Below are 24,769 nucleotides of genomic sequence, written 5' to 3' on the forward strand. Positions count from 1 at the left end.
AATCCATTTCTAACCACAGGAATAAGTTCAGCTATGTCCCCATGCAGAGTAGGATGTAGACTAAACAAGCACAGAATACCATGTAGCCACAAAAAAAGGAAAGCTCTTTTCGTTGTATTGATTTTGGAATCTTTTCCAAGATGTGTTCAGTACACAATATGGCATGTATAGTATGTTACCCAGCATGTTTCGGCAATTACACATTGACCATCTCTAGACACGAAACTGGTTAATACTATCCAAGGAGGGAAACTTAGTGGCTGGAAGACAGGATGGCTAAGGGGAAGCTTTTAATGTTATACCCTATAAATGTATAACCAATTAAAAACAAAGTCCCACTTATCATCTGCAGGGACGAGCCTCAGCGTTGCACTGTGCAGCGGGAGTGCAGCCAGGGGACTCTGTCACTGTCCTCCTTTGCCCTGGTGCTCCAATGCTCCGGGACAGGGGCTTGTAGATAAAATCCATCCCTGCAGTTGACAAGTGGCCCTACAGCTGCCCAGTGTGGTAAGCGGCCAAGCTAATCCTGTAAAATCCTAAATATCAAGGCACTCCTCCCAAGGACTCTGCAAGAGGCCCTTGTCTGCTAGCATCCTGGACATCTCTGGACTCTTACCAGCCTGTGAGTCAGCCATCGAAAGCTTTGAGAGCAGCAAGGCAGCAGCGACCCCCTCGGTGACGACGGGAACCTGAGTGCTTTGGGAGGCTGCCTTCTCCACTGTCTGGATGAGCAAGGGCAACAAGTCCAGGGCCTGCAACAGTGTGTCACCTGTGGAGATAGGACCAGCACCTTACAGAACACCCCAATCACAAGGATGGCAAGACTACTTGAGAAAGGAGTTATTCGCCCATGTCTGAACTGGCTAACACCCTTCAGTTACCTTTCAAATATCTCAAATAAGTGGAATTAGAATCTAGGGCTTAAATCAAACTCTACAACCATAAAGCTAGAGCTAGAAGGGGCCTTACTAATCCAATAGTCCAGGTATTCACTTGATGGATAAGGAAACAGACCAAGAGAGGTGAAGTGAGTTGCCCAAGGCCACACAGCTGGTTGAGGGAGAGCCAGGGCAAACCTCAAGTTGACTAATTTCTCTCTGGGGCTCTTCTCCCACACCAGACAACCTCCGGACCCAAATCCCAAAACCAGAACCAATCAATCTGCTGAGCTATGAACTAAACTCTGTTCAAAAAAAAAAAAAAAAAAAAGTAGAAACCTACTAAAACTATAGCTAAACCCATGTATGTATGTGTGTATGTACGTATGTATGTATGTATGTATTTATTTAGGCTGCACTGGGTCTTCGTTGCGGTGCATGGGCTTAGTTGCAGTATGTGGGATCTTAGTTCCCCGACCAGGGATCGAATCCGGGCCCCCTGCATTGGGAGCATGGCATCTTAACCACTGAACCACCAGGGAAGTCCCAACCCATGTTTTCTTAATTACTAAATTGGTATGTAGAGTATTTCACAGTGAAACAAGTATTTCATTTGGATGATGCCATGGATTTGAATCCAAGAAATGTGTATTTTAAAGGTTTATGTTTGTTTTTGAAGTATCAAGCAGAACTAGCTCAAGCTAAAGAGACTAGGTTAAACCAAGACTTGGCTATTTAGAACTCAATCTAAAATCAAGTTCGATCAGTGCAGCAAAACTGCAAACTGATACACAAGTACAGACACTGTACAGAGGGGGGTCACCTCTCTAGGGGCAGCTCTGGAGTCTCCTAAACACTTTTTTAAACCCAGTCATCATAAGTTTAAACTTTAACTGAAATACGAGCCCATCTCAGAGGTGGACATCAATATTAGAGATTTTTACCTTGGGGATCAAGCTCTTACAGATTTGAAGTTTCCCCTCGCTGTGCTTGGGAAGGAGGTAGATGCTCATGCCCAAATGACAGGTTTGTTAGCACTGAAGCGAGGGCAGTGGTTGTTTCTAATAGGTCAGTGTAAAGATTATATAATTTACACCTTATAAATCAGTCTTATCAGAATCATTTCTCCATGATTTCAGAAAACGGAGTGACAGGTTCTGGTTGTGGGTCCTCTCTGAATAAAGCTTTGTATTCTGAAGGTCTGATAAGGAGGAGAAGCCAGAATCTGTTGTGAAGACTGGGCTCTGATTCTAGGCTTTATGGATGACTAAGCTAGATGCTCCCAGTGGCTCAGGAGGAAATGATGCAAAAAAAGCTGGACCGAAAGGGAAAGCCTGGAACGGTGATGACGCCCTGAAGATCACCTCGATCACCTCTGTGAGGGAAGCATCTCACCTCGGAAGCAGACCAACATGCACTGCAGATAGGCGTGCCTCACTGCAGAGGTGGAGGTTTTAAGGCTGAAGGCTTTCTTGAACCATTCAGTGAGCTTCTTGGGCACTTCTGTGGTGAACCGGTTACACCAGAGAGCCAGGACAGAGGTGGCGTGCACCAAGGTGCCTTCGTGAACTAGGGCAAGAAGCGGAAGTCCAGTCAGCCCTATGTCTTAGACCCACGTCACATCACTGCCAGTTGCATGCGAAAGCAAGTAGGAGTAAAGGGAGAGGAAGCAGTGATGCTTCAGGGATAGGAAGCAGGGCCTTCAGAAGGGGTTCATGGCAGGCTCCAACTGTGAAAACCGGGGGTCAAGGATGGGTCCAGGCTGCACCCTCACCATGGTGCACAATTACCTTCTTGCTGGAGGAAGGGGATGAACAGCTCAGCCACGGTCCCACTCAGGACTTGACTGGAAGGCCCGGCCACCACGTGATGACTGACACTCCCGATCCCTGGAAGGCAGGGGATTCCCTGCTCAGCCCCTCGTCAGCACAAAAATGCCGACACACCAGTCTTCCTGTCGCTGCCCACCTCCCCAGCAGCCATGCCTCTCCTCTGGCCATGACTGAACCCCCACTCGATCCCCCGTCAGACGTCCTGCCTTTCACGGAAGCCAGACTGGGATGTCCAAAACTGTCAGAGGTGTCAAGATCCAACGGACTCACCTTACCTAACAGTTACGTTACACCTCATCTACAACTACACTTCCTACTACCCGTGGAGAAATTCTGTACCTGAGAGGACGCTCATCTTCTGGGCTACAATAGTTAGTTTTCCTTCCGAGCCTGAGAGGAGAGATAGCAAAGATTCAAAATTCGTATCTGCCACATTTCCCGAGGGGGTGAATAAGGTAGTCATGTGTGTGACATCAAGATACAGTTTCTGATTCCAGAAGCAGCCTTTCTATCGTGTAGCTGGGCTTAACATGCTACATGTACATCACATGTACTGGCTTTTTTTTTTTTTTCTAACTAAAGAAATAAATAATATGTTCTTGCAGAAAATGTGACAAACAGAAAAAAATATAAAAGCAACATCTAAAAATCACCCATGTTCCCACTACCTAAAATATTATTAACATTTTGGTGTATTTCCCTCTATTTTTCCCCCTATGCACACGATAATGCCTATGCTTAAAAACTGAGATCACCCCCATCCACATTGATCTGCACATGCTTCTGTTCATTCTTGACATGAGCAAACTCAGAGCACCAAGCCCCCATCAGGTCCCGGTGCCCAAGGAATGCCAGAGGCCACACCTTGGCCATCGGCATGCCCGGGAAGGACTTGCCCACCTCCGAGGATAGCAAACAGGTGCCTGGCCAGGGCTTCCATCGCCGAGGAGTCACTGCACTGGCGGACCAGGTTCTGCAGCGCCAGCACGGCTTCATCCATCAGGCGGGGGCTGTTGGACTTCAGCTGACCTGGACACGGAGAGCCGCAGCTCAGAAGCTGCCGAGAGCTGGGTAGCCAGGCTCTCATCTTTGTCTTCCCTGCTCCCAACTCTTCAATCCTGGCTCTGTGTTCTCATTATAAAGGATCTCAGGAAAGAAACTATGCAACTGTAGTTTATTTCTAAACTGAGCTGTCTCCTACCCCTTTTTGTACAATAGGGACAAGTACAACCAAAACCCAAGGTGCCGTTCCAGGGGCTGGAGAGGGGTTGGGACACTCACCAGCCAGTCCTTTCACGATGTCCAGGGCATAATGGCTGAGATCGAGAGTCACTGATGCCAACAGACTGGAGATAGCTGAGGGGGACAGAAAGCACGCACCATGTTGGCCTCCAGGGGAAATGCCCGTTTCTGCCTGACTCCCCAGCCAATGCTCAGGCCTGCTGTGTAGACACATAGGACACTCTTCATCTCTGTATGGTCACATGGTGGTCACACCTTTGTCCCACAGCTCTGCTGTAAAGCTGTATACTGCCCCATCCCAATCAGCAAAAAACTGCCCCTCTGACATTCCACCCACACCTCTTACCAAGATAAAAAGAGACAGAGACTCAACTCTCATATCCTATGGTTTCAAGTGCCACCTCCACACCAAGGTTAAACTGTCTAGAGCAGAGGTTCTTAACCTGGTTTCCGGAAGGTTCTTAGACCTCCAAAAATGTATGCAGTATTTTAAGTGCATATACTTTTGTGCATTCTTCCAGCAAGAGGGCCCATTACTTTCAACATACTCTCAAAAGGGTCCCTGATCTCTCTCCCAAGGGCCCAATGAGGTAAACAGTGAATACATCTCCCCCCGCCCCGAGCACTTCCTGCTGCCAAGTAGTGGGGACCCGGCTTATCAGGCAACTTCACCTCCCTCCCACCATCCTGTTTGGCAGGAACCTACTTTCAAGAACATTCTCTGGACTCCTCAGTAAGGACTTCTGTATGGTGGGCAATATCAGATCCTTAAACTCCGAGTGGGACATGTATCGGAGCAGAGGGGCACAGTTATCCTACAAAGAGAAAGGAGTCAGGCACCCAGCCTTCGTGGGAACAGACCAAGAATAAAGGATGGTTCTGAATCACAGAATTTAAAATGGGATTTAGCTTGCCCAGGTGAGTAAGGGCCACCTCACACTCACCAACAGATACTTCTGAGGCTTTACTTTGCTCATCAAGATGTTCTTCATATAAAAATCCAGCAGGGCACTCTAGGGAATACAGAGACTTGGTTAGACCCTGACGTTCTGAGATCCCTCTTGTGGGAGTGCTTCTAAAAAATACCAATCGGTGCCCCAAATGTCACGGTGTCAAGCACGAAGATCCCAGTGATCATGTCATTCCCCATCTAAAAGCCTTCCACAGCTTTCCATGGCTCCTGGGAGCAAGTCCCAACCACAGAGTATCACAGCCTCTTGTGCTTTTCCTTTGCAGCGTGTCTCACAGAGATAGTGAGATGATGATCTGTCTAACGGCAGCCGCCTCAGATTCAGTCCCGCCCGGGGAAGGGATCACAGCTCCCTCACGCACTGCTGCATCCCCAACACCTGGCACAGAGCTTGGCACAAGGCAGATGCTCAGTGGTGGGTGAATAAATGACTGCATGAACAGGTAAATCATCATCCCATTAACTATAGCAGGATCCATCCCAAGCCACAACTGGAGGGGAAACTTTCCAACTCCTTGAAGTTCTTATATCACCATGAAAGGCCGGGGTCTCAGGTGAGAAAACCAACAAACTTCAGATAAGGCCAGCAGCTGGGGCCACCAGGGCAAAACAAGCTCCCCCTCCTTTCCTCCAGAGAGTCCACTTGCCTTGTGCCGACTGACCACGTCCATCTCCTTGTGGCTCGTGCAGAACTGCACCAGCAGCCCCAGCATGGCTGCATAGTTCTGGTTGGGTTCTAGGCTGAGAATGGCTGACAAGTACTGTTCCACCAGCCCCGGGTTCTGAAGAGGAACGGGTAAAGCAGGTGTATCAGACAGCAGTGGAGGTGGTGCGGAAGAAGAAATGCCCGCCACCCTGCTGCCTCCTGTCACCTCTTTCCACAGCTTGGTGAGCTTCTTCACAGCACCATCCACGGCGTGCTTGTGGGAGCCGCCCAGCACCTCCAGCAGGAGCAGACACTGCACCTCTACCTGCAGGGACAGGGAGGCTCAGGTCCGGACGTGAAATGGGAGCGGAGGTCCCATGGCCCTCATAGCCTGCCCAAGACCTTCGTCAGGCCCGCCAGAACCTGAGGTCATCTCCGCCAGGCCTCTCCCACTCAATTCCAGCCAGATCCTCTTCCCTCCACCCCCTGGCCCCCCCCCCCCCACTTAACCCTGTCCTGGAATTACATCTGTTCACTCAAGCACTTCTTTAATAAGTATTTGTTGAGCACCTACTATGAGTCAGACAATGAAAACACCTGGAGAATAAGACAGACATGGTCCTTGCTTTCATGCACCTCATAGTCTAGAGGGAGAAAAAGATACTAAACAAATAAACACACAAATGAATACATAATTCCAGCAAGGTTAAGTGCCATGTGGGAAAAGGATAAGCACTCTGTTTCATATATTTCTTCATCTGCCTTGACTATTCCTTCATTAATTCTACAAGCAATGAACGCTGATGAAGTGGCAGGCACTATGCTAGGCACTGTGGATACAGAAGTGAACACTGATATGCTGATCCTGCCTGCGGGGGGGCCCACTATCCAACCTAGAGTGAAGCACCTAATAGGTGCTCAATTAAAAAGCCTCACAGAGACTGTATGTGCCACGAACACCCAAGGTCACTGGAGCAGTGTGGACTGCCACCCTGAGAAAAAAGGCATGCTTAAGAAGTCTGCCAAATTCCACATTTGCATGTGTACAAAATGGCAGATGTACAAAGTTATTCATGGCAACATTTTTTATAGTAAAAGATTGTAACAACATTAATGGTCATAAACAGGGAACTAGTTATATATACCGTGGTACATCCACTCAAAGGATTAGTAAATAGTCATAAAGAATGAGAAACTCTATATAAATACTCTGGAACAAATTCTAAATCCAGTTAAAGAAAAAAACACAAGGCGAAAGAAAAAAGTTTGTATGTATGCTACCACTTGTATAAAAAGGTCTATTTAGTCATATACACAGAGAATACCTCTACTACCTAAGAAACTAGTAATAGAGGGGGACCGAGATGGCTAGGGAAGGGGTGGGAAGGAAACTGGTATATCATTCTACACCTGTTGAATACTGAACCGTTTTTTTAAAAATTATTATTAAAATAGCTTTTTAAGCTTGCTGGTATCACATTTAGAACTATATTGCTGTTCTTTCTTCCTAGAACATTCTAACCTTAATCTGGGCATGGTTTTTTCTTTCATATCCTTCAGGTCTCTGCTCAAATGGTACCTCCTCCAAAGGCCTTCCTCCCACCATCACCGTCCACCCACTCTCTCTATCCTCCTGCCTGCTTTTCTGCTGCACGACTCTACACCTTGTCATTTATATGTGGACCTGTTTGTGTCCACCCTCTCCCCACGACTGAAGGCTATGAGAAAGTAAGGTCCTCTCACCTGTCCCCTGTTTCAGCCTCAGCTCCTCGAACAGCACCCGACACGCAGGGGGCCCTCAACAAATACTTAAGGGACTGAATGAACTACTCCTATGTGTATAGTCAACATCAGCAATGAGCAAAGGAAAAACCCAGATTCAAGACACAGAAAAAACCACCACGGTTTCAAGCTCCTGATGCATCCTGTCCCATAAACACAACACTCCAGGGTTGACCCCTCCCACTCACTAACCCACACTGACTTACCTTGGATAACGGTTATAAGAATTCATTGGAGACATGCTAGTGAGGGAGCCCATGATAAACCATCTTACAAGAAGGCTTTCTGGTAACAATGGAACCCACACTCTGAAGGTGGTTTTCCAGCATATCCACTACCTGTGAGGTTTCAGTGTTCTTATCCTTCCATCAATTGCTGATGGCCAATCTATGGTCATCCCCAGAAGTATGCTGGATAAGCTCCCAGGGATGAGGCCTCAATAAGTCTTACAAGCTGGCTGTGTCAGGCAGAGGTGCTCACTCCTCATTTACCTGCACAGCCCTCTGTAAGTTTCTACAGCCCTTTCACACCTCTTCTGAGCCCATCTTCATGGTAACTCTTTGAGGTGGATGGGTGAGTGGTACTTTTCCCCATTTTTTGCAGCAATGGGAAATGGGCTCCGAAATTAGGTATCTAGCCAAATCTCATGGCCAAGAGTCAAATCCATACCAAGATTCTCAGACTCCTTTTTTGTTAAACTGTAAGACCATCCCTCTTGCCCTCCACTAAGCATATCTAGACATTCAAAAGAATCTCCCAACCTGGCCTAGTGGGCCATCTCTGGTTAGCAGACATGCTGAAAGGCAAGATAGGGAATGTGGAAGGAGCAGGCATAGAACGGGAGGAGAGAATTGGTATTTTCTGGTTTACTTGTTTTCTGCCTGTCTTCCCCATTCTGGCCTGTCACGTCTTCCACACATGCCATGAAGGCAGGGGCCACGTTTCTCTTGCTCATCACTGTATTCCCAGGGCCTAGCACCATGCCCGACCCAGGAAAGCTCAAAGATATTTGATAAATAGACGAATGTTATTATGCTGCACTCATGCCCATCCACCAAAGTCACGCACCTCAGGGTAACTCAAAGTGCCTGGTCACCCAGCACTAAGAGCACTGGCCAGAGAAGGTGCTTAAACATGTCCCAACTCTGTGCAGAGAGCTGACCGGCACGACTCCAAAGACCCGGGGAACCTACCAGTTTGTTCCAGATGTCTCCTTGCCGCTTGGCTCTCGAGGGAAAGACAATGCGCACCAGTAGGCAGGTCCAGGACAGGGCCAGCAAAGGCAGCCGAGGCCACTGCTCTTACTGAGAGGGGAGGGGAGGGGAGGGGAGGGATGAGGTCAGAGCAGCAGCCTCCATCTTGAGGACAAATGCTCACCGCAAGGCCCTGCCTGCTATGCAAGACCCTCCACTGACCTAACTGGAACTGGAGACTTGTTCCCCACAAATCATCTTGTGACAACTCAGGACAAGGAGTGCCAAACTCCCACCTCTTAGCACTCACAACTATAAATCAAAAGGATGGTTTCCTCCATTCAGATGCCTAGTGGGCATTTGGTTTCTCCTTAAAATGGGCCTTACTTCACTGGTTTCCCAACCCTGTTCCTCAGGAAAGTGGTTTCTCCGCTGGGCCTAACATCTTGGCTTCTCCGTCCGTTCCGAAGGCAGACTGCCGGCGCCCCTCAGAGTTGCAAAGGGGAAAGGGGCAGGCATGTTCACGCCTGCTCGTCTGCACCGGCTTCTCACGAGTAGGACTCCACCAACCCCCAGTGGGCCACCACCTTTACCTCTTACCTGGGGACACCTGCTTTGGAGCCAATGCCTGAAGACTGCAGAGAGTGCAGAAGGTTCTTAGCAGTGGCTTCCGGCTGGGCCTCAGCCAACTGCTGGATTGCTGCCTGCAGAGCCCTGCGTGAGGCTGCATCTCTAGGAGGAGGAAAGAAGGGGAAGGTGAACATGTGGACGTGGGGCAGGGGTGGGGGGCTTAGGCCAAGCCTGGTCTTTCTCAGGAAAATTAGACTGCACTGTATTCTAGTGGGTCATAGATGACGGGATTAGGAAGTAACTGATAAATCTACCTCATCTTGAGTTCTAGAAGCATCTAATAAGGGCAAAATGAGCCTTAAGGCATAAAGCGCAACATCTACATTTAGGGAACCTTACTATAGGCCTCAAAACTAGGCCAAATGCTTTTACACACATGACCGGTGCCAGTGTAGAGACTGAGCACTCCACAGTGGCAAGCAACGTTCCAAGAACTTGACCTCTTACTGACAACGCACCTATGAGGTAGGTAAAGCATCATCCCGGTTCTGCAGAGAGGAAAACTGAGGCCAGAGAGGTTCAGTAACTTGCCCAGGACCGCAGGCAGTCTGGCTCCAAAGCCTGGCTCTAACCACTACCCTATACCACACTGCTGCACAAACTGCTCTGGACACTGGGCCTTTGATCGGGACTCACCTGTATCGATGCAGAGTCAAGCAGAATAATTTGCAGAGGCCTTTCACTGCTCCCTCCGGCAGATCTAAACCAAAGATACACAGAGTTAATAAAATAAAATCTACTCAATAAAACTACTTCTCTGGGCATCTGGCTTGGAGCCGAGGCCATTCTGTTGACATGATCTTCTGCCCAACTGAATCTCCCGGGTGTTTGAGATAGAAATTCCCAACAGGAAAAAGTAATGACAAAATAGGACTCTAAAGAAACATCTAGTACGGGAAGGCTCTCAGACAGACATCTGTTAAATGAATGAAACTAAGGCAAGACAAGTGGCCTCGAAATTTAACATGCTGTCGAGTGGAGGTGCTAGAGTACAGGAAATGTTCTGCTTCTTGATCCGGGTGCTGGTTACATGGCTGTGTTTAGTTTGTGATAATTCAGCCACCTGTTCACTTATGACATGTGTACTTTTCTTTATGTATGTTCTAATAATTGGTTTTAAAACATAGGACAAAACTTAAGTACTATGAGGGATAAGAAAAGAGAAGAACACCTATAACAGAGAGGTTTCTGAAGATTTTAAGGACACAGAAGCTTGGCCTAACACATGAGTAGGCTGTGGACAAATGGAAAGAGGGGCCTGCATGCGGAGTGGTGTTAACAACATGAGCAGAAGTGCACGGGATAAGAAGGCACAATGCCTGTGCAGGGCGCATGAGGAGGAGGAGGAATAACAACACCGACACTTAACCAGTGCTCATGAGGCACCAGGCCCTGCTCTAAGCATTTTATATACATTAACTCAATTCCTGTAAGGTGGGTACTGCAATTGAGCTCATTTTTAAGATGAAGAAACCAAGGCATGGAAAACCAAGCACGCCAGCTGAGTGAAAGAGAAACTGGTGAAACAATAGTGCTCAATAATGGAGAGCCAACCTGTGACAGGTTCTGCATGCCAGACTGAAGCCCGCAGACAAAGAGGGGAGGGTCTGACAGGGGGAAATGTACGCTGAGTGTCAGACTGACCAGCGTGGGAGGCACCGAGAGCAGGAGGCCCACAAAGGGCTTGCACAGGGCCTCACACTTCAGGCACCCGAATGATGGGGGCATGGGGAATGAAGGAGGGGTGGGCACCCAGCTCCCCCAGGGCCCTGAGCCTGGTATTGGTCCATCTGATTTGAGGCTACCTAAGTAACGGAGGAGAAGAGTGACTGGAGCCGGGACCAGGTTGTGGCTAAGAGAACAGTAGTAATAACAGCTAACAGACACTGGGCGTTGACCAGAGCCAGGCACTGAGTCAAGCACCGTCCCCATGTGTTCTCATTCACTCCTCCCTCCAAGGAGACAGGCCCACAGGTTAAGTAACCTGAACCTGGTCCCACCAGCCTGGTAGTGGCAGAGCCATGGCCAGAACGCAGAGCCCGTCACCTCCGACTCTGCACTGGACGCCTGTGGACTGGAAAGATCAGGCACAGCAGACACCGCCTCAGAGTCTCAGGCTTTCAAGTACAGGGAGGCGGGACTGGGGAGAGCATCAGAGGCCTCAGGGCCAGACTGGGCTGAGCCAGGCCGACCATCCGCATTGACAGCTCTGAGGAAGACTTCAACTCCTCGCCCTGGCAGAAAACACCTTGCACCACCTTTGATGAACTCACCTGGTGCCTGCTTAGCTACCCTAACAAAGGAGAGGCAAGAAGAGCTATCACTATGCAACGACTCCTCCTCAGACTCAAAATTAGGAAAATTGAGAATTAACGAGTTCATATGGGAGGTTAACTTCCCCCAATCAACTTGTATATCAAAGACTACTAAACATTTTACAACGTAATTCACCCTGAATGTAGAATTTCAGGGTGAACTGAAGAGTAAAATCACCCTGAAAAGGCCCTCAGTAGTTCATAAACTTCACCCACACATGTTGAAATCCTTACTCCACAAATGGGGAAAAGTGTAGTATTCAGCAGTTACTTAGCAGGGAGTCAGCCATTTATGGTTCAGGGAGTCCAGCTAGCATCTGTCACATGGCAGCCTTCTCTAACTAGAACTCTGTTCAGAAAGTGACCAGAAAGACTTTGAAGGTGGCCATAACACTCATATGCTAAACTTTTGATCCACAGGAGAATCTCTCAGAAGCTCACAAACAGCAATTTACTTAATTTACACACTTTAAACAAGCTTGGGGTATGTAACCAGGCAACAGTAGATCAGAAGCAGCGAATGAGAATGGGGGTAAGAGGGTGGTAGGAAGTAGGCTTTTTCCTAACAAGAAGTGAAAGCTGACAGAAACGGAGACCCAATTCTATACCGCCATGGTTCTCAAACTGCAGCAAACACAGGAATCACCTGCGGGCTTGTTAAAACACAGACGCTGGGTTCCACCTGCAGGGTTTTGGTGAATCTGAGTCTCTGGGGTGGAGCTGAGAATTTGTATCTCAAACAAGTTTTGAGGTGATGCTGATACTGCTGGTCTAGGGACCGCATTCTGAGAACCAATGCTGTATAGTAAAAACACACCAAAAGGAAACTCAAAAACTAATGAGCATTTATTGGTTGAAGGCACACTAGTCTTATACATGCCCCATAATTTGCAGCAAGAGCCCTCGGGTTATGGTGCAGAATCAGGATAACTACATGTGCTCAGCATTTCCCAAAATGTGCTGCCCAGACCCTGAACAGGTTTTTGGCAAAAAAGAGGTTCAAGGAAACACTGGATTAAAATGTGACATCTGGGCTTCCCTGGTGGCGCAGTGGTTAAGAATCCGCCTGCCAATGCAGGGGACAAGGGTTCGAGCCCTGGTCCGGGAAGATCCCACATGCCGCGGAGCAACTACTGAGCCTGCGCTCTAGAGCCCGCGAGCCACAACTACTGAAGCCTGTACACCTAGAGCCCGTGCTCCGCGACAAAAGAAGCCACCGCAATGAGAAGCCCACGCACCACAACGAAGAGTAGACCCCACTAGCCACAACTAGAGAAAGCCCCCGCACAGCAACGATGACCCAACACAGCCAAAAATAAATAAAAGAAATAAAATAAAATGTGACATCTCACAAACTTATATGATCTTGGAATCCTTTACTAGCCAATCACTTGATACCATCTTGCTTGTTTTCACGGAACACTGACTGGGAAAAATGGTGCCCCCAGTCATAAAGAAAATGTTTTTCCGGGCTTCCCTGGTGGCGCAGTGGTTAAGAATCTGCCTGCCAATGCACGAGACACGGGTTCGAGCCCTGGTCTGGGAAGATCCCACATGCGTGAGCCACAACTACTGAGCCTGCGCATCTGGAGCCTGTGCTCCGCAACGGGAGAGGCCACGACGGTGAGGGGCCTGCGCACCGCGATGAAGAGTGGCCCCCGCTCGCCACAGCTGGAGAAAGCCCTCGCACAGAAACGAAGACCCAACACAGCCATAAATAAATTAATTAATTAAAAAAAAAAAAGAAAAGAAAATGTTTTTCCATCCAATAAATCACTTAAGAAAGATTGTTGGTATCTTTTAGAACTATTTCCAATCAAAATGGTTAAAACTGGTAAAAAGGTTTGGCGCCTAGAAGGATAAACTCTCCACCAACCCAACTGTTTCAGTGCAGATTATAACAAGCAAATACAGACAGTGAAGACACAAGTTTCTGTGAGGGGAAAAGAAGGCCATGGTTCTAAACAGAGAACCCAATTTAGTTTGAAATGAAATCAATGAAATGAAAACAAATACCTTTTCCAGCAACACATTTCCCCAGCTCACTGAGGATTTCTCTCCGTTCCTTCACACTGGCTGTTGTCACCTTCCCTGCAAAACGCTTTAGTGTCTCAGAAACCTGTGAAGACCAAGCCCACAGAGAAAAATTTCAGCAATCAAACTACAAAACATTGCCGGGGGGTGGTGGCGGGGCGGGTGGGAGACAGAGAGAGAGAGCGAGCGAGCTGTGGGAGGTGCAGAACTCAGTGAAGCTCTCTCTAACCCAGGGTTTCTCAACCTCCACACTCCTGACTTTGGGGGCTGCCTTTATACATCGTAGGATTTTGAGCAGCGTTTCTGGCCTCTACCCAATGGACACCAGTAGCAGCACCCCATCCTCCCACCACAGCTGCGGCGACCCCAACTGTTTCCAGACATTATCAAACATCTCCTGGGGGACACAATCACCCCCAATTGAGTGAGATGTACTGCTTTTAACCCAACCAGTCAGCCACTCAATATACTTCATTTAAACTTGGACAAAAAGAGGCAAGGTCAAAGGCAAAGACCTCAGGACAGAAAATATCCCTTCCAAACTATGCAAAATCTAGGGAGGGCCTACTAAATGCCGGGTATGTTCCCTTTATATTATCTCTTGTAAACCTCCCATAAGAAGGAGTATCCTGTCAAGTCATAAACACAGTTGGCTAGCAGGTAAAAGGTTAAGAAATTGAATCCCAGCTCTGCCTCCTACCAGCTGTGGAAACTCAGCCAAATCATATCATTTCCTTGACCCTCAGATTCCCCATCTATACAATGCAGGTAACAGCACCTTCATTTCATTTCATCATGACTGTTAAACAGAGACTAAATGAGATACTGTATGTAGAGCATTCACCTCTCATCCCGAGCATAAAATCAGCTACTACTACCAGCAAGCCTTCCAGACAGGCACCATATCCCCATTTCACAGGTGATGAAGAAACCAACTCCCAGAGAGGAAGCCACTGCTCAGACTGGACTTGCGGGCCACAGCACCTGCATTTCTGAAACTAAACCTGAAACCAACAGGTCTAAAAACTGATGCTAACAAGTCCTTAGCTTTCAACCACCATCCATGTTACCACAACTGCATCCCCTGCACAGGGACATCAGCATAAGACCTAGAAAGAGGGGCAGTTTGCAAATATTCCTGAAAATCTTCTCCTGAACAATATTCTACAGGCTACAAAGCAGGCAGGTTGTGGATACATCAGCAGTTGAGCAGGGCATAATAAGACCCAAGTGGGTAACACCCGCCCCCTTTTTCTTCTGAGGGTATTTCACGGACAGGCCTTATTAGTAGAATAAGACTCAAGGGTGCATAGAGAGATAAAATAGTACTGAGTTCTTCTTACAGATAAATCCCTGCTATAATTCTATTAGCAATGAATAAAATCAAATCCAAAACTGTCTTCTACACAAATTACCTGTTTTAATATTGTCTCTTGTTTTTATAGTCATTCACGTATATAATTAAAGAGTCAAAAAGTTCTGGGAGGTTTGCTCTAAAAACCAGTCGCATGCCCTCACACACAAGGACAATCTCTTTCACCAATATTGGCTGATTATTTCGGTAGTTATCGCCATATCTCTAAATAATTTGCTTGTGCTGCTACTTCTGCCTTTCTACCAAAGACCTCTCTCCCTCTTTGACCCCACCAGAGACCCTCCCCATATCCCTGACACAATTCCTTTGTTTCATAATATGGGTTAGCCCAGTAATTCAGTGTTTACATTATATGCAAATGGTATTCAATTTCCATTTAATAAACTGTTTACTCTCTTGCACAGCTTTTTTAAAATTAACCCTGGAGTTAAATAACGGCTCCCAATGCCCATTCCCTCCTTACCTCAGTTTGCCTTATCTGTTCTAATTAATAATTCAATCCCAAACTTTCTGCCACTTGTCTAAATCTCAATACATTTAGGCAGACCAGGTATTCTACCAAATTCCATCTTCCTGAAGAAGCCTCTCCCAGTGCTTTCCGACCTGCCCCAATTTGGTGGGTGATCTCCTACGGCTGGGACTCAGTTTATCACCCTGAAAATGTACTCTTTCTTGTGTTTGGGTAAAGTACATCCTCCATCTCGTGAAGTCCTTGCAAGTTTGAAAATGTTTTGGCCTCCCACCTGAAGTTCATCTGGGTACAGAACTCTAGGTTGAAGTTTTCCTAGAATACTGAAGACCTTTCTTCACTGAGTTCTAGCTTTCAGTACTGTTGGGAAACTCAACGCCATTCTGGTCCTTGATCCTTTGTCTGAGACCTGATTTTCCCCCCTGGAAGTTTCTAAGATCTTCTTTTTGTGTCCAAGGTTCTAAAATTTCACATTAATGTGCCTTGTTGTGAGTCTGTTTTCATCCATTGTGCTGAGCATTTTTGATCTGAAAACACATGCTTCAGTTCACAGAAAGTATGTTGAATTATTTTGTTGATGATTTCCGTGGATATTGGACCTCCCACACTTTTGTGTGGTCCTGTTTTACACAAAAGTTTTCTCCAGAGAGAGAACTTCCAGGCTTTTGCCAAGATGGAGAAAGAAAGCTGGGGCTCTGACTGCATCTGAAAAGGGCTTTCAACCAATCCTCCTAACTTAGCTCCTCCCTACTCACCCTCACTTCCAAAGGTTAGCTGATACCACCAATTCCCAGCTGTCAGAGATTCTGCAACGTAAATCAGGTTGGTTCTCAGCTTTCCTAACTTGGCTTAGGATTCATTTCCCTTGGGTCTGCTGAATCCTTTACCACTTATCACTTTCTAGCTTCCAAAAGTTTGCTGCTATTGTCTGCTCCCCATTCTCATTTTTTTTTTCCAACTCTTTACTAGTTTTAGTGAGGCTGGAGGAGATAGCAAAAATAGATGCATATATATAATCCACCCTCTACCTAAAATTCTCACATAGCTGTTTTTCCATGCTAATATTAAATTCCTGGCTATAGTTTCTCCCCCAAAGATGAAAGAGCATTTCAGGTTCAAGGCTCTTCTTTTTCTTAATCAGAAAATGAATGTTACCCACTTGGGATCCTGTCAGAATAAAACTGAGGAAGATCCTTCAGAGAAGTCATTTGCTGGTGGGATCAGATGCAAAGAGCTTAAATGTTCACAGGTTTCTCTCTAGAGTAGCACTGTCCAGTAGAACTTTCTGTGTTGATGGAAATGTTCTTTTGCACTATACAATGCAGTAGTCACCAGCCACATATGGCTACCGGTGCACTGAAATGTGGCTACTGCAACCGAAGAACTGAATTTTAAATTTCATTTAATTTTAACTAACTTAAGTAGCCTCTTGGCATTATTAACTAGCTACCATACTGAACAACACAGCACTGGAGAGATTTTTTTTGCATTGAGTTTTAATGTTACACAGTCAGTGTGTATTCTCCCAACCCTTTTCAAAATACCCAAGAGACCATGCTTTTCTTTCCAGGATTCACTATAACAAACTTGTAACAAATTACCAGCCCCTGGGACTTCCCTGGTGGTCCAGTGGGTAAGACTGCGCTCCCAATGCAGGGGGCCCGGGTTCGTTCCCTGGTCGGGAACTAGGTCCCCACATGCGAGCCGCAACTAAAAAGTCCACGTGCCGAAACTAAAACCCGGCGCCACCTAAATAAATAAATATATATAAAAAAAAAGAGATTCCCTGGTGGCGCAGTGGTTGAGAATCTGCCTGCCAATGCAGGGGACACGAGTTCGAGCCCTGGTCTGGGAAGATCCCACATGCCGCGGAGCAACTGGGCCCGTGAGCCACAACTACTGAGCCTGCGCGTCTGGAGCCTGTGCTCCGCAACAAGAGAGGCCGCGATAGTGAGAGGCCCGCGCACCGCGATGAAGAGTGGCCCCCGCTCGCCGCAACTAGAGAAAGCCCTCGCACAGAAACGAAGACCCAACACAGCCATAAATAAATAAATTTTAAAAAAATTATTAAAAGAAAAAAAAAAAACCTGACTTTTTAAAAAAAGAAAAAAAAAATTAACAGCCCCTCCCTTGCACAGGAAACTCGCAATTCGCATCTTTTGAATGCTCAGGTTAAGGAGTCACTCTCTGGCCTCAGGGCCTCCCTATCAAAATCAATTAATCTCCTCACCCCGATACCCAAGTGAGCCACGCTGTCCTTTAGAGACCCATTTCCTTTTCCCATAATATTGTCTTTTCACCCTAAAACATGGCTAAAAGGAGGATGGGGTGGAGGAAAAAGGTCTTCCCCAGCTCTTCCCTTAACTATGAGGTACTTCACAGGTGATAACACTCAGGGTGACAAGACTCTTCCTGAATTGTGACAGTTCTTTTATCTAACGCTGGATCTAATAACAACCATCAACATATATGGAGCCCTACTTTATTTCATTGACTCCTCACAACAACCCTACACGACAGGTACTAGTTTTTAGCCCATTTATGGATGAAAGACTGAGAATTGGCAGGGTTAAGAAACTTGCCCAGCGTCTCAGAGAAACTGAAACTGACCAAGACTCCAACTCAGATCTGTATGAATCCATAGAATATGCTATAAATCCCTGCACATAGTAGGTGCTTGAGAAATATTTGCTGAATACAAAGTTTAAGAGGGAGTTGGCGTTGGCCGGGCCTCACTGCTGGAGGGCTTCGGAGAAATGGAGTAGAGACTACTTTAAAGGGGAACTTCGGCAACTCCAGAATCGGGGAGGGCCTGACGGGTTCCAGCCGCCGAGACCAGAGTCCCTGATTCCTCGAGCCCGCGGCCGGTCCGCGCCACCCGGGCCGGGGGCCGGGACGAAGCCGGGTCCGGGAGGGACCGGCCCAAAGCGGCCCCTGGACCGCGCCCTCCGCAGCCGCCGTCCCTCGGCCCCCCTACGCCAGCGGCACTAGCGGTCCGGCCCCGACCGCCGCCGTCCGCGCCCAGTCGCCGCGCGTTGGCCTCGCAGCCGCCCGCCTCACCTGCGTGTCCGCCGCCATCCTGCCGGCGCTGACTCCGGAACCGCTTCCGGAGCGCTTCCGGGTCACAGCGCGGGCCCACACCGCAGAGCGAGGCCGGGATACCGTTGGGGCCCGGGCCTGGCGCCCCGGGCGGGATGGCGGCCGCGGCAGCCTGGGCTTCGAGGCGGGCAACTAGACTGGGTACCGGGGTGCGCGTCGGGGACTATCAAGGCCTCCTCCCCAGGGCCTTTCTCAGCCCGGCCTCGTGGGAGACGAGGGTCCCTGAGGGTTTGTAACGCGGCGAGACCGCCCTGCAGCCATCGACCCACGAGTGCGCAGGTCCGGCCCAGACACCCCCGTGTGAGCCTCTCCTGCGTGAAGACCATTTTACAGAAGTGTGTCCTAGATGCTTCCTAGAGGAGTTTCCTTGATGCCAGGAACTGAGCTCGCTAAAAGGCAGGCAGCCAACTCGTGTCTTATCCTGTTAAGAGTTTGTACCCCAGCGGTGGACAATGTGAGGGTTAAAAACAGGGGTATACCTGGCAGTCAGGGGAGGACTCGAGCTGAGAGAGGAGCCTGCCCGAGGACAGCTCCTTAAGACAAGGCCACAGGGTGGGAGGCTGCGGGTAGTGGGCCTCATCGTCCAGAGGTGCTTAAGTTTTATTCAGCATGCAGACCTGCCAACTCTGTAACTAGTTCAAATACGGTCCGCACAGCTCAGTTGTCGTCCCTGTTAGCAACGGCTTTCAAACTTTTGAGACCTGGTTACAACTAGGACATTACTGGGTGACCCAGTGCAAATCGATAAGTGAAACCTAAGATTCACAACACCAACAGCATCAGCCGTTTTATCTCCTTAAATAACGGTCACCACTAAACTCATCATTAATTACATCACCACCCAGTTTGAAAAACCCTGGCAGCACTCATCCAGTGCTTACCTCAATATGACACCCTACTCAAAGTATCTTGGAGTGACCCAGGATAGTGGCCTGATGGTCATGGAATCAATTCCATTTAATAAGAATACAGTTAAAGCTGGGTCCACAAAAAGTACAGGATGCTAGGAGAGCAGTACTTCACTTCTTACACAGAAGACACCAAATGTCAACTCCAAATAAAGCTCTATGATTTTACCGTGGCTTTAGTTTCTAGCACACAGAACTATAACCTCAAAATGCACAAAATGAAAAATCCAGAGACTTGTAAAGAGAAGTAAGCCTTTATTTCCTTGTTTCACAAATAAAGCTGGCTGAGTTGGCTGCTTTTTGGTGATTAGTCAAAGAGACCAAATCCCATGTCCTCGTCCGACTCCTCCGACTCTTCCTTTGCTTCAACCTTGGCTGGGGCTGCGGCGGCAGCAGCAGGAGCAGCAGTGCTGGCAGCTGCCACGGGGGCAGCAGCCACAAATGCAGATGGATCAGCCAAGAAGGCCTTGACCTAAAGCAAGGGGAAAAGTTCATGGTCAAAATAGTCATCTACACCCCCTACTACCCACAACCTTTCAGCCTCTACAGAGCTCTAGTTTTAAGGACCAATTTCCGTATCAGTGAAATCTTCCTCTGGAAGTGACCAGACAGGACAGCTTGGGTATAGCCTGGTGGTCTTAGGCCCAGCTCTTACCTGTTAACGAAACCCTCTTTAAGTCTCTTGTAATTTCTAAAGTCGAGGACACGCCTCCCCTGCCTCCCAACCTCAAGCATACAGTTGGCCCTCTGTATCCAGAGGTTTCACATTCAGAGATTAAACCAACTGCTGATCAAAAAAAGGAAAAAATTTCCGAAAAGCAAAACCTGAATTTTCTGCACGGGGGCAATTATTTACATTGCAGTTACATTGTATTTACAACCATTTACATAGCATTCACATTGTATTAGGTATTGTAAGTAACCTAGAAGCGTTATTTAACATAACACCATTTTATACAAGGGACTTGAGCACCCATGGATTTGGTGTCCATGGGGAGCCCTGGAACCAGTCCCCCTAGGGTATCTATACTCTTAAAAATGTATCTGCTACATAAAACACTATTATAAAAACACTAACTCAGCAGGCAGCTTTTTATCCTCCTGCTAATAACTGTCAGGTCTGCTGTGGTCCTGGTGGATTTTTTTTTACCTTTTCAGCAAGTGGGAAGGTGTAATCAGTCTCCACAGACAAAGCCAGGACCCGCTTGTACCCACTGATGATAGAATGGGGTACAGATGCAACAGTTGGGTAACCAATCTGCAGACATATGCTGGCAACATTGCGGACACCCTGTGGAAGGAAGGGAAAAAAAAAAGAAAAAAATCACACTTCAGGTGTGATGTCTTTGCTGTTGAGTCCAAGCAAAGCTCAACAGCAAACAAGACTTGCTAGATTAGTGTATTAGTCTCACACAGGACACTTCACCCCACACCAAATGCTTCTGGCAGGGAAATTCAGACCCAATAATTTATAAATGCTTTTGGCTGTTATTCTCAACATGGGCGTTCCCTATACCATGATGTTGGCATTTACTTCAAAAGCCACCATCTTGTGAAAATATAAATTAACCATTGCATTCCAAGAGAGAAAAATATTAAATTAGTTCCAGATATGAATTTCATCCACTAGTGAGATTTCCAAAAGTAACTGGAGTTGAGTATGTATAATTGCAATGTTCCGTTCATCCAAGAAAAAAGGAATTATATCTCCTACCACCTTACTTGTTAACTAGAGGATATATTAGTGGCAAAAACTAAGCAAGAACAGTCCCTGAAAGAGTCCATCTTCCCAAGACAGGGTACTTGGCAACACTGATGTATTAACTACCTCATCTTCTCATTCCTCTTTTGACTCACTGACATTACTCAAAATCTCATACCTTACTGCACGCCCTAGAATAACAGCCCTTACCATGTGCCCAGCACTGTTCTAAGGCTTTACATTCATTAATTCATTAGATCCTTCAACAATCTTATATTGTTATTGCCATTTACAGACAAGGAAACTGAGGTACAGATTAAACAACTGTCCCTGGTTATTACACTGCTAGTCAGCTGCGTGGCCAGGATTCAGTCTGAAGCTAGACACGCTCTCAACTATTAATGCAAGAAGGGCCTGGAATGGGCAGCGTGTACCTCCAGAAAGCGAGAATGCAGAGTTTCCTCTGTGATGTCAAGTACTTCAGGGTTGTAGATGCTGCCATTGTCAAACACCTGCTGGATGACCAGCCCAAAGGAGAAGGGGGAGATGTTCAGCATGTTCAGCAACGTGGCTTCACTGGCTCCCACTTTGTCTCCAGTCTTAATCAGCTGCACATCACTCTGAAGAACAAGGGAGTTGGCAGTTAACACCTGGACATCCAGCAGGTCGGCAGCAACCGAGCCCGGCTAGCGCTGGCAAGCCAGGTACACTCACCAGGATTTCGATGGTGCCCCTGGAGATTTTAGTGGTGATGCCTAAAGCCTGGAAGAAGGAGGTCTTCTCAGGCCCCAGACCAGTGTTCTGGGCAGGCACAGTGACTTCGCATGGGGCTATGGCACCAGCACGGGCAGCAGCGGGCACCTGAACAAAAAAATGAGAAACAGTGAGAAGTCTTCTCTCCACAGACACAACCTAAAAACAGTCAGTTTTGTCGCTTTTAAGGAGCCAAAATTAATAAGGTCTCTCCAACCAACCTGATTCTCCCCTTACCTTATTGGCCAGCAGCATGTCCCTGATCTCAGTGAGGTCCTCCTTGGTGAACACAAAGCCCACGTTCCCCCGGATGTGAGGCAACAGTCTGCAAAGAGAAGTTTATGGGAGATGGTCACTTTCCAGCACCGTTCTTCTCCAGGAAAAGGGAGGAAGACACTGAGAAGGGCGGATAAAGATGTCCAGGAGGATGAACTGACTTCTCCAAAGCTGGGTTGTTTTCCAGATGCCCTCGGATGGCCTTGCGCATCATCGTATTCTTGCCCATCAGTACCACAGCCTTCCCTCGGAGAGACATGCGGATCTGCTGCATCTGCTTGGAGCCCACATTGTCTGCTCCCACAATGAAGCATTTTGGATAATCATCCAGAAGTTGCTACAGAAACAAGCCACAAACAAGCAACGTTTCACAGGACAAAAGAGGGAAGAGAGTAAGAGAAACCAAATCCCACAATAACTGGTTTCCATCTCACTCCCTTTCTTCTATGCTTTTGAAATGTCTCAGAGACTGGGACAATTCCTCCTACTGCCAGCTGCCCGAGTTAAAACAACGCTAGATTTGTCAAAGATTTGCTTGCTGAGTATGAATGGTGAAAATTATGTTTCTACATTCAATCAAAAAATTTTAATTGTAACTTTCATTTTTAATTTTTCCCAACCATGAAGCATGTTTCTGTTTCACCATATCAGCTGCATTAATAGAAAAAAATACTCTTCCAAGTAAGGTTAAATTATTCAAAATACAACATAAAGCAAATATAGTAAAATATTGCTTGTAGGACCTAAGTTGTGGGTATGCGATCATTTTACAATTCTTTTAAGTTTTTGTGAGTCTGAAACCCTGAATAAATGGGGAAGAATACAATGGACTAAACTCTACAACGCATCCTAATGCCTGAAAAGCAGCATGGTTAGCATTTCTAGGCAGGGGAAGACCCAACTCAAGGCCATCCAAGAGAAAGCATTCACTTAAAGTTTAGTTTCTTGACTAACAGGACCTGAATATGCAACAACTTAACTCTTTATAATGAGTCACTCATTGCCTCAGACCTTCCCAAACAAGGAGGCAGGGGAGTAAAAGTACGATGAGCGCTATCTGGAAGCCGATAGACGTGGGCGTTAATGCTGTCACCCTAGGAGCCACTTAGCGTGCCTGAGCCTGTTTACCTGCAACACAGGGAGGGGGAGAGGCGCGGATCTCGGGAAATTGGGAAGATTAAATGAGATTTGCCTAAAACGGCCTAATGTGGTAGTAGGCACTCAGCACATGGCTGCTTATTGTCCCTGTTAGTGCCCGGGGCCGAGGCAGCACGGTGGGCGGCTGGGACCCACCCCGCACTTACGATAATCTTAAGGAAGTAATTGGACTTCCAGGTCGCCCTGTCTTCCCTGGGCATCACTGCGGTGCGTCAGGGATTGCCACGCTGGGTTTAAAGACGATGTCACTGAAGAGAGAAAAGGAGCTCAAGACACCCCAACACAAGTCCCCACGACATGGCGGGCTCCAATCCCAAGGCACACGTGGAGCAGACCACGCGCGGGCGCCCGCCGCCCCGGCCCGGCCCGGGGCTGCATTTGCCGCCGCCACGACCCAGGCCAAACAGGCCCAGACCCTGCAGTCCCGAAGCGCCCCTCCAAAGAATCCCCGAAAAGCCCCATCCTCCCCGCCGCCAGTCCCGAGTGAGACTGCAGGGTACGAACGAACCTCACTCCAGGACGCCTGGCGAGAGGAGGGCCTCTCGCCGGCTTGCATGTTTTATAGGTAAACGAAGCAGCCAATTAGAAGCTGCGGACAGCGCCCCCATCTATTGGCTGGGGTCAACGTCTGTCTGGAGAAGCCGTATTGATACAGACAACCATTGGATGATATCGGTGCCATTCCAACCAACAGGAAGCTTCCTTTAAACGAGGTACTTAAGGAGGGCACTGCTGTGTGGTGGAGGATCTTTCTCAGAGATGCTTCCCTCTGGCGGTCTGGAGCCGCTCTCGTGTAGGCGCTGGAGTTTGCCAGCTGAGTCCACGTTTCTTCCGGTCAAGTCGCAACTAAAGAATATGACGTGGAGCTGAGAAATAATTGCTCGTGAAAAAAAAAAAAAGAAAAAAAAATTGCTCATGGTTTAGAAACAGAATGGTCTCTTGTTTCCTCTACAGTTTGTTCTTCTCCCTATCGAAACAAAGGGATCCTTTAAAACCTAAGTCGGATCATTTCCTCATCTGCTCAAAATTCTTTAAAGGCTCCCCATTTTCCCCTCAGTAAAAAGCGTAAAACTTAAATAGCCTACAAGGCTCTACATGATCTGTTCCCCACCTCCACCCCTATAATCTAATCTCCGATTTGCCAACTGATTCATTTCCTTCCAGCCGGATGATGTTGCACTAGCTATTCCCTCTTCCTGGAAGCCTTCTTGCCGATATCCACACCTCCATCGAGTCTTCGCTCAAATATCACCTGCTGGAGGGCTACCCTGATTGCCCTATTCAAAATTACCCAAAAACCACTCCCACTCCCCCGCTTCCTCTGTTCTATCTTTTTGGCAGCACTTACACCTTGTAACACACTATATAATTTATTTGTTACATTGTTGTTTGTCTCTCTCTGCAAAGATTTTTGCCTTGTGCCTGGCACATAGTGAGCTTATAATAAATATTTGTTGAATAAATGGATGCAGGGTTTGCAGACAGATAACCTTGGATGCATATCCTT

The 24,769-nt window shown here is 47.5% G+C and overlaps 2 protein-coding genes across 2 annotated transcripts in view; both read right to left on the reverse strand.

Moving 5' to 3' along the window:
- The window catches only part of GCN1 (GCN1 activator of EIF2AK4), a 56,655-nt gene extending 38,163 nt beyond the window's left edge, over positions 1-18,492 (reverse strand). The window contains 16 exon segments of the mRNA XM_036874868.1: positions 617-769; positions 2,274-2,447; positions 2,669-2,767; positions 3,050-3,100; positions 3,611-3,739; positions 3,992-4,066; positions 4,659-4,767; positions 4,897-4,965; positions 5,570-5,704; positions 5,795-5,893; positions 8,544-8,630; positions 8,633-8,654; positions 9,144-9,275; positions 9,810-9,873; positions 13,505-13,607; positions 18,427-18,492. Coding sequence (XP_036730763.1) covers positions 617-769; positions 2,274-2,447; positions 2,669-2,767; positions 3,050-3,100; positions 3,611-3,739; positions 3,992-4,066; positions 4,659-4,767; positions 4,897-4,965; positions 5,570-5,704; positions 5,795-5,893; positions 8,544-8,630; positions 8,633-8,654; positions 9,144-9,275; positions 9,810-9,873; positions 13,505-13,607; positions 18,427-18,444 — 1,519 coding nt within the window. The 5' untranslated portion in view covers positions 18,445-18,492.
- A 1,116-nt stretch (positions 18,493-19,608) lies between these two features.
- Positions 19,609-23,806, reverse strand: RPLP0 (ribosomal protein lateral stalk subunit P0). Its single transcript, XM_036823511.1, has 8 exons — positions 23,771-23,806; positions 23,409-23,510; positions 22,266-22,441; positions 22,066-22,153; positions 21,790-21,936; positions 21,510-21,695; positions 20,524-20,664; positions 19,609-19,845 (listed from the first exon to the last, which is right to left on the reverse strand). The coding sequence occupies exons 2-8, from the start codon at positions 23,460-23,462 to the stop codon at positions 19,681-19,683; spliced, it is 957 nt and encodes a 318-aa protein (XP_036679406.1). The 5' UTR covers positions 23,463-23,510; positions 23,771-23,806; the 3' UTR covers positions 19,609-19,680.
- Positions 23,807-24,769: the final 963 nt, after the last annotated feature.

Source organism: Balaenoptera musculus, chromosome 14 (genome assembly GCF_009873245.2).
Source record: "Balaenoptera musculus isolate JJ_BM4_2016_0621 chromosome 14, mBalMus1.pri.v3, whole genome shotgun sequence".
NCBI lineage: Eukaryota > Metazoa > Chordata > Mammalia > Artiodactyla > Balaenopteridae > Balaenoptera > Balaenoptera musculus.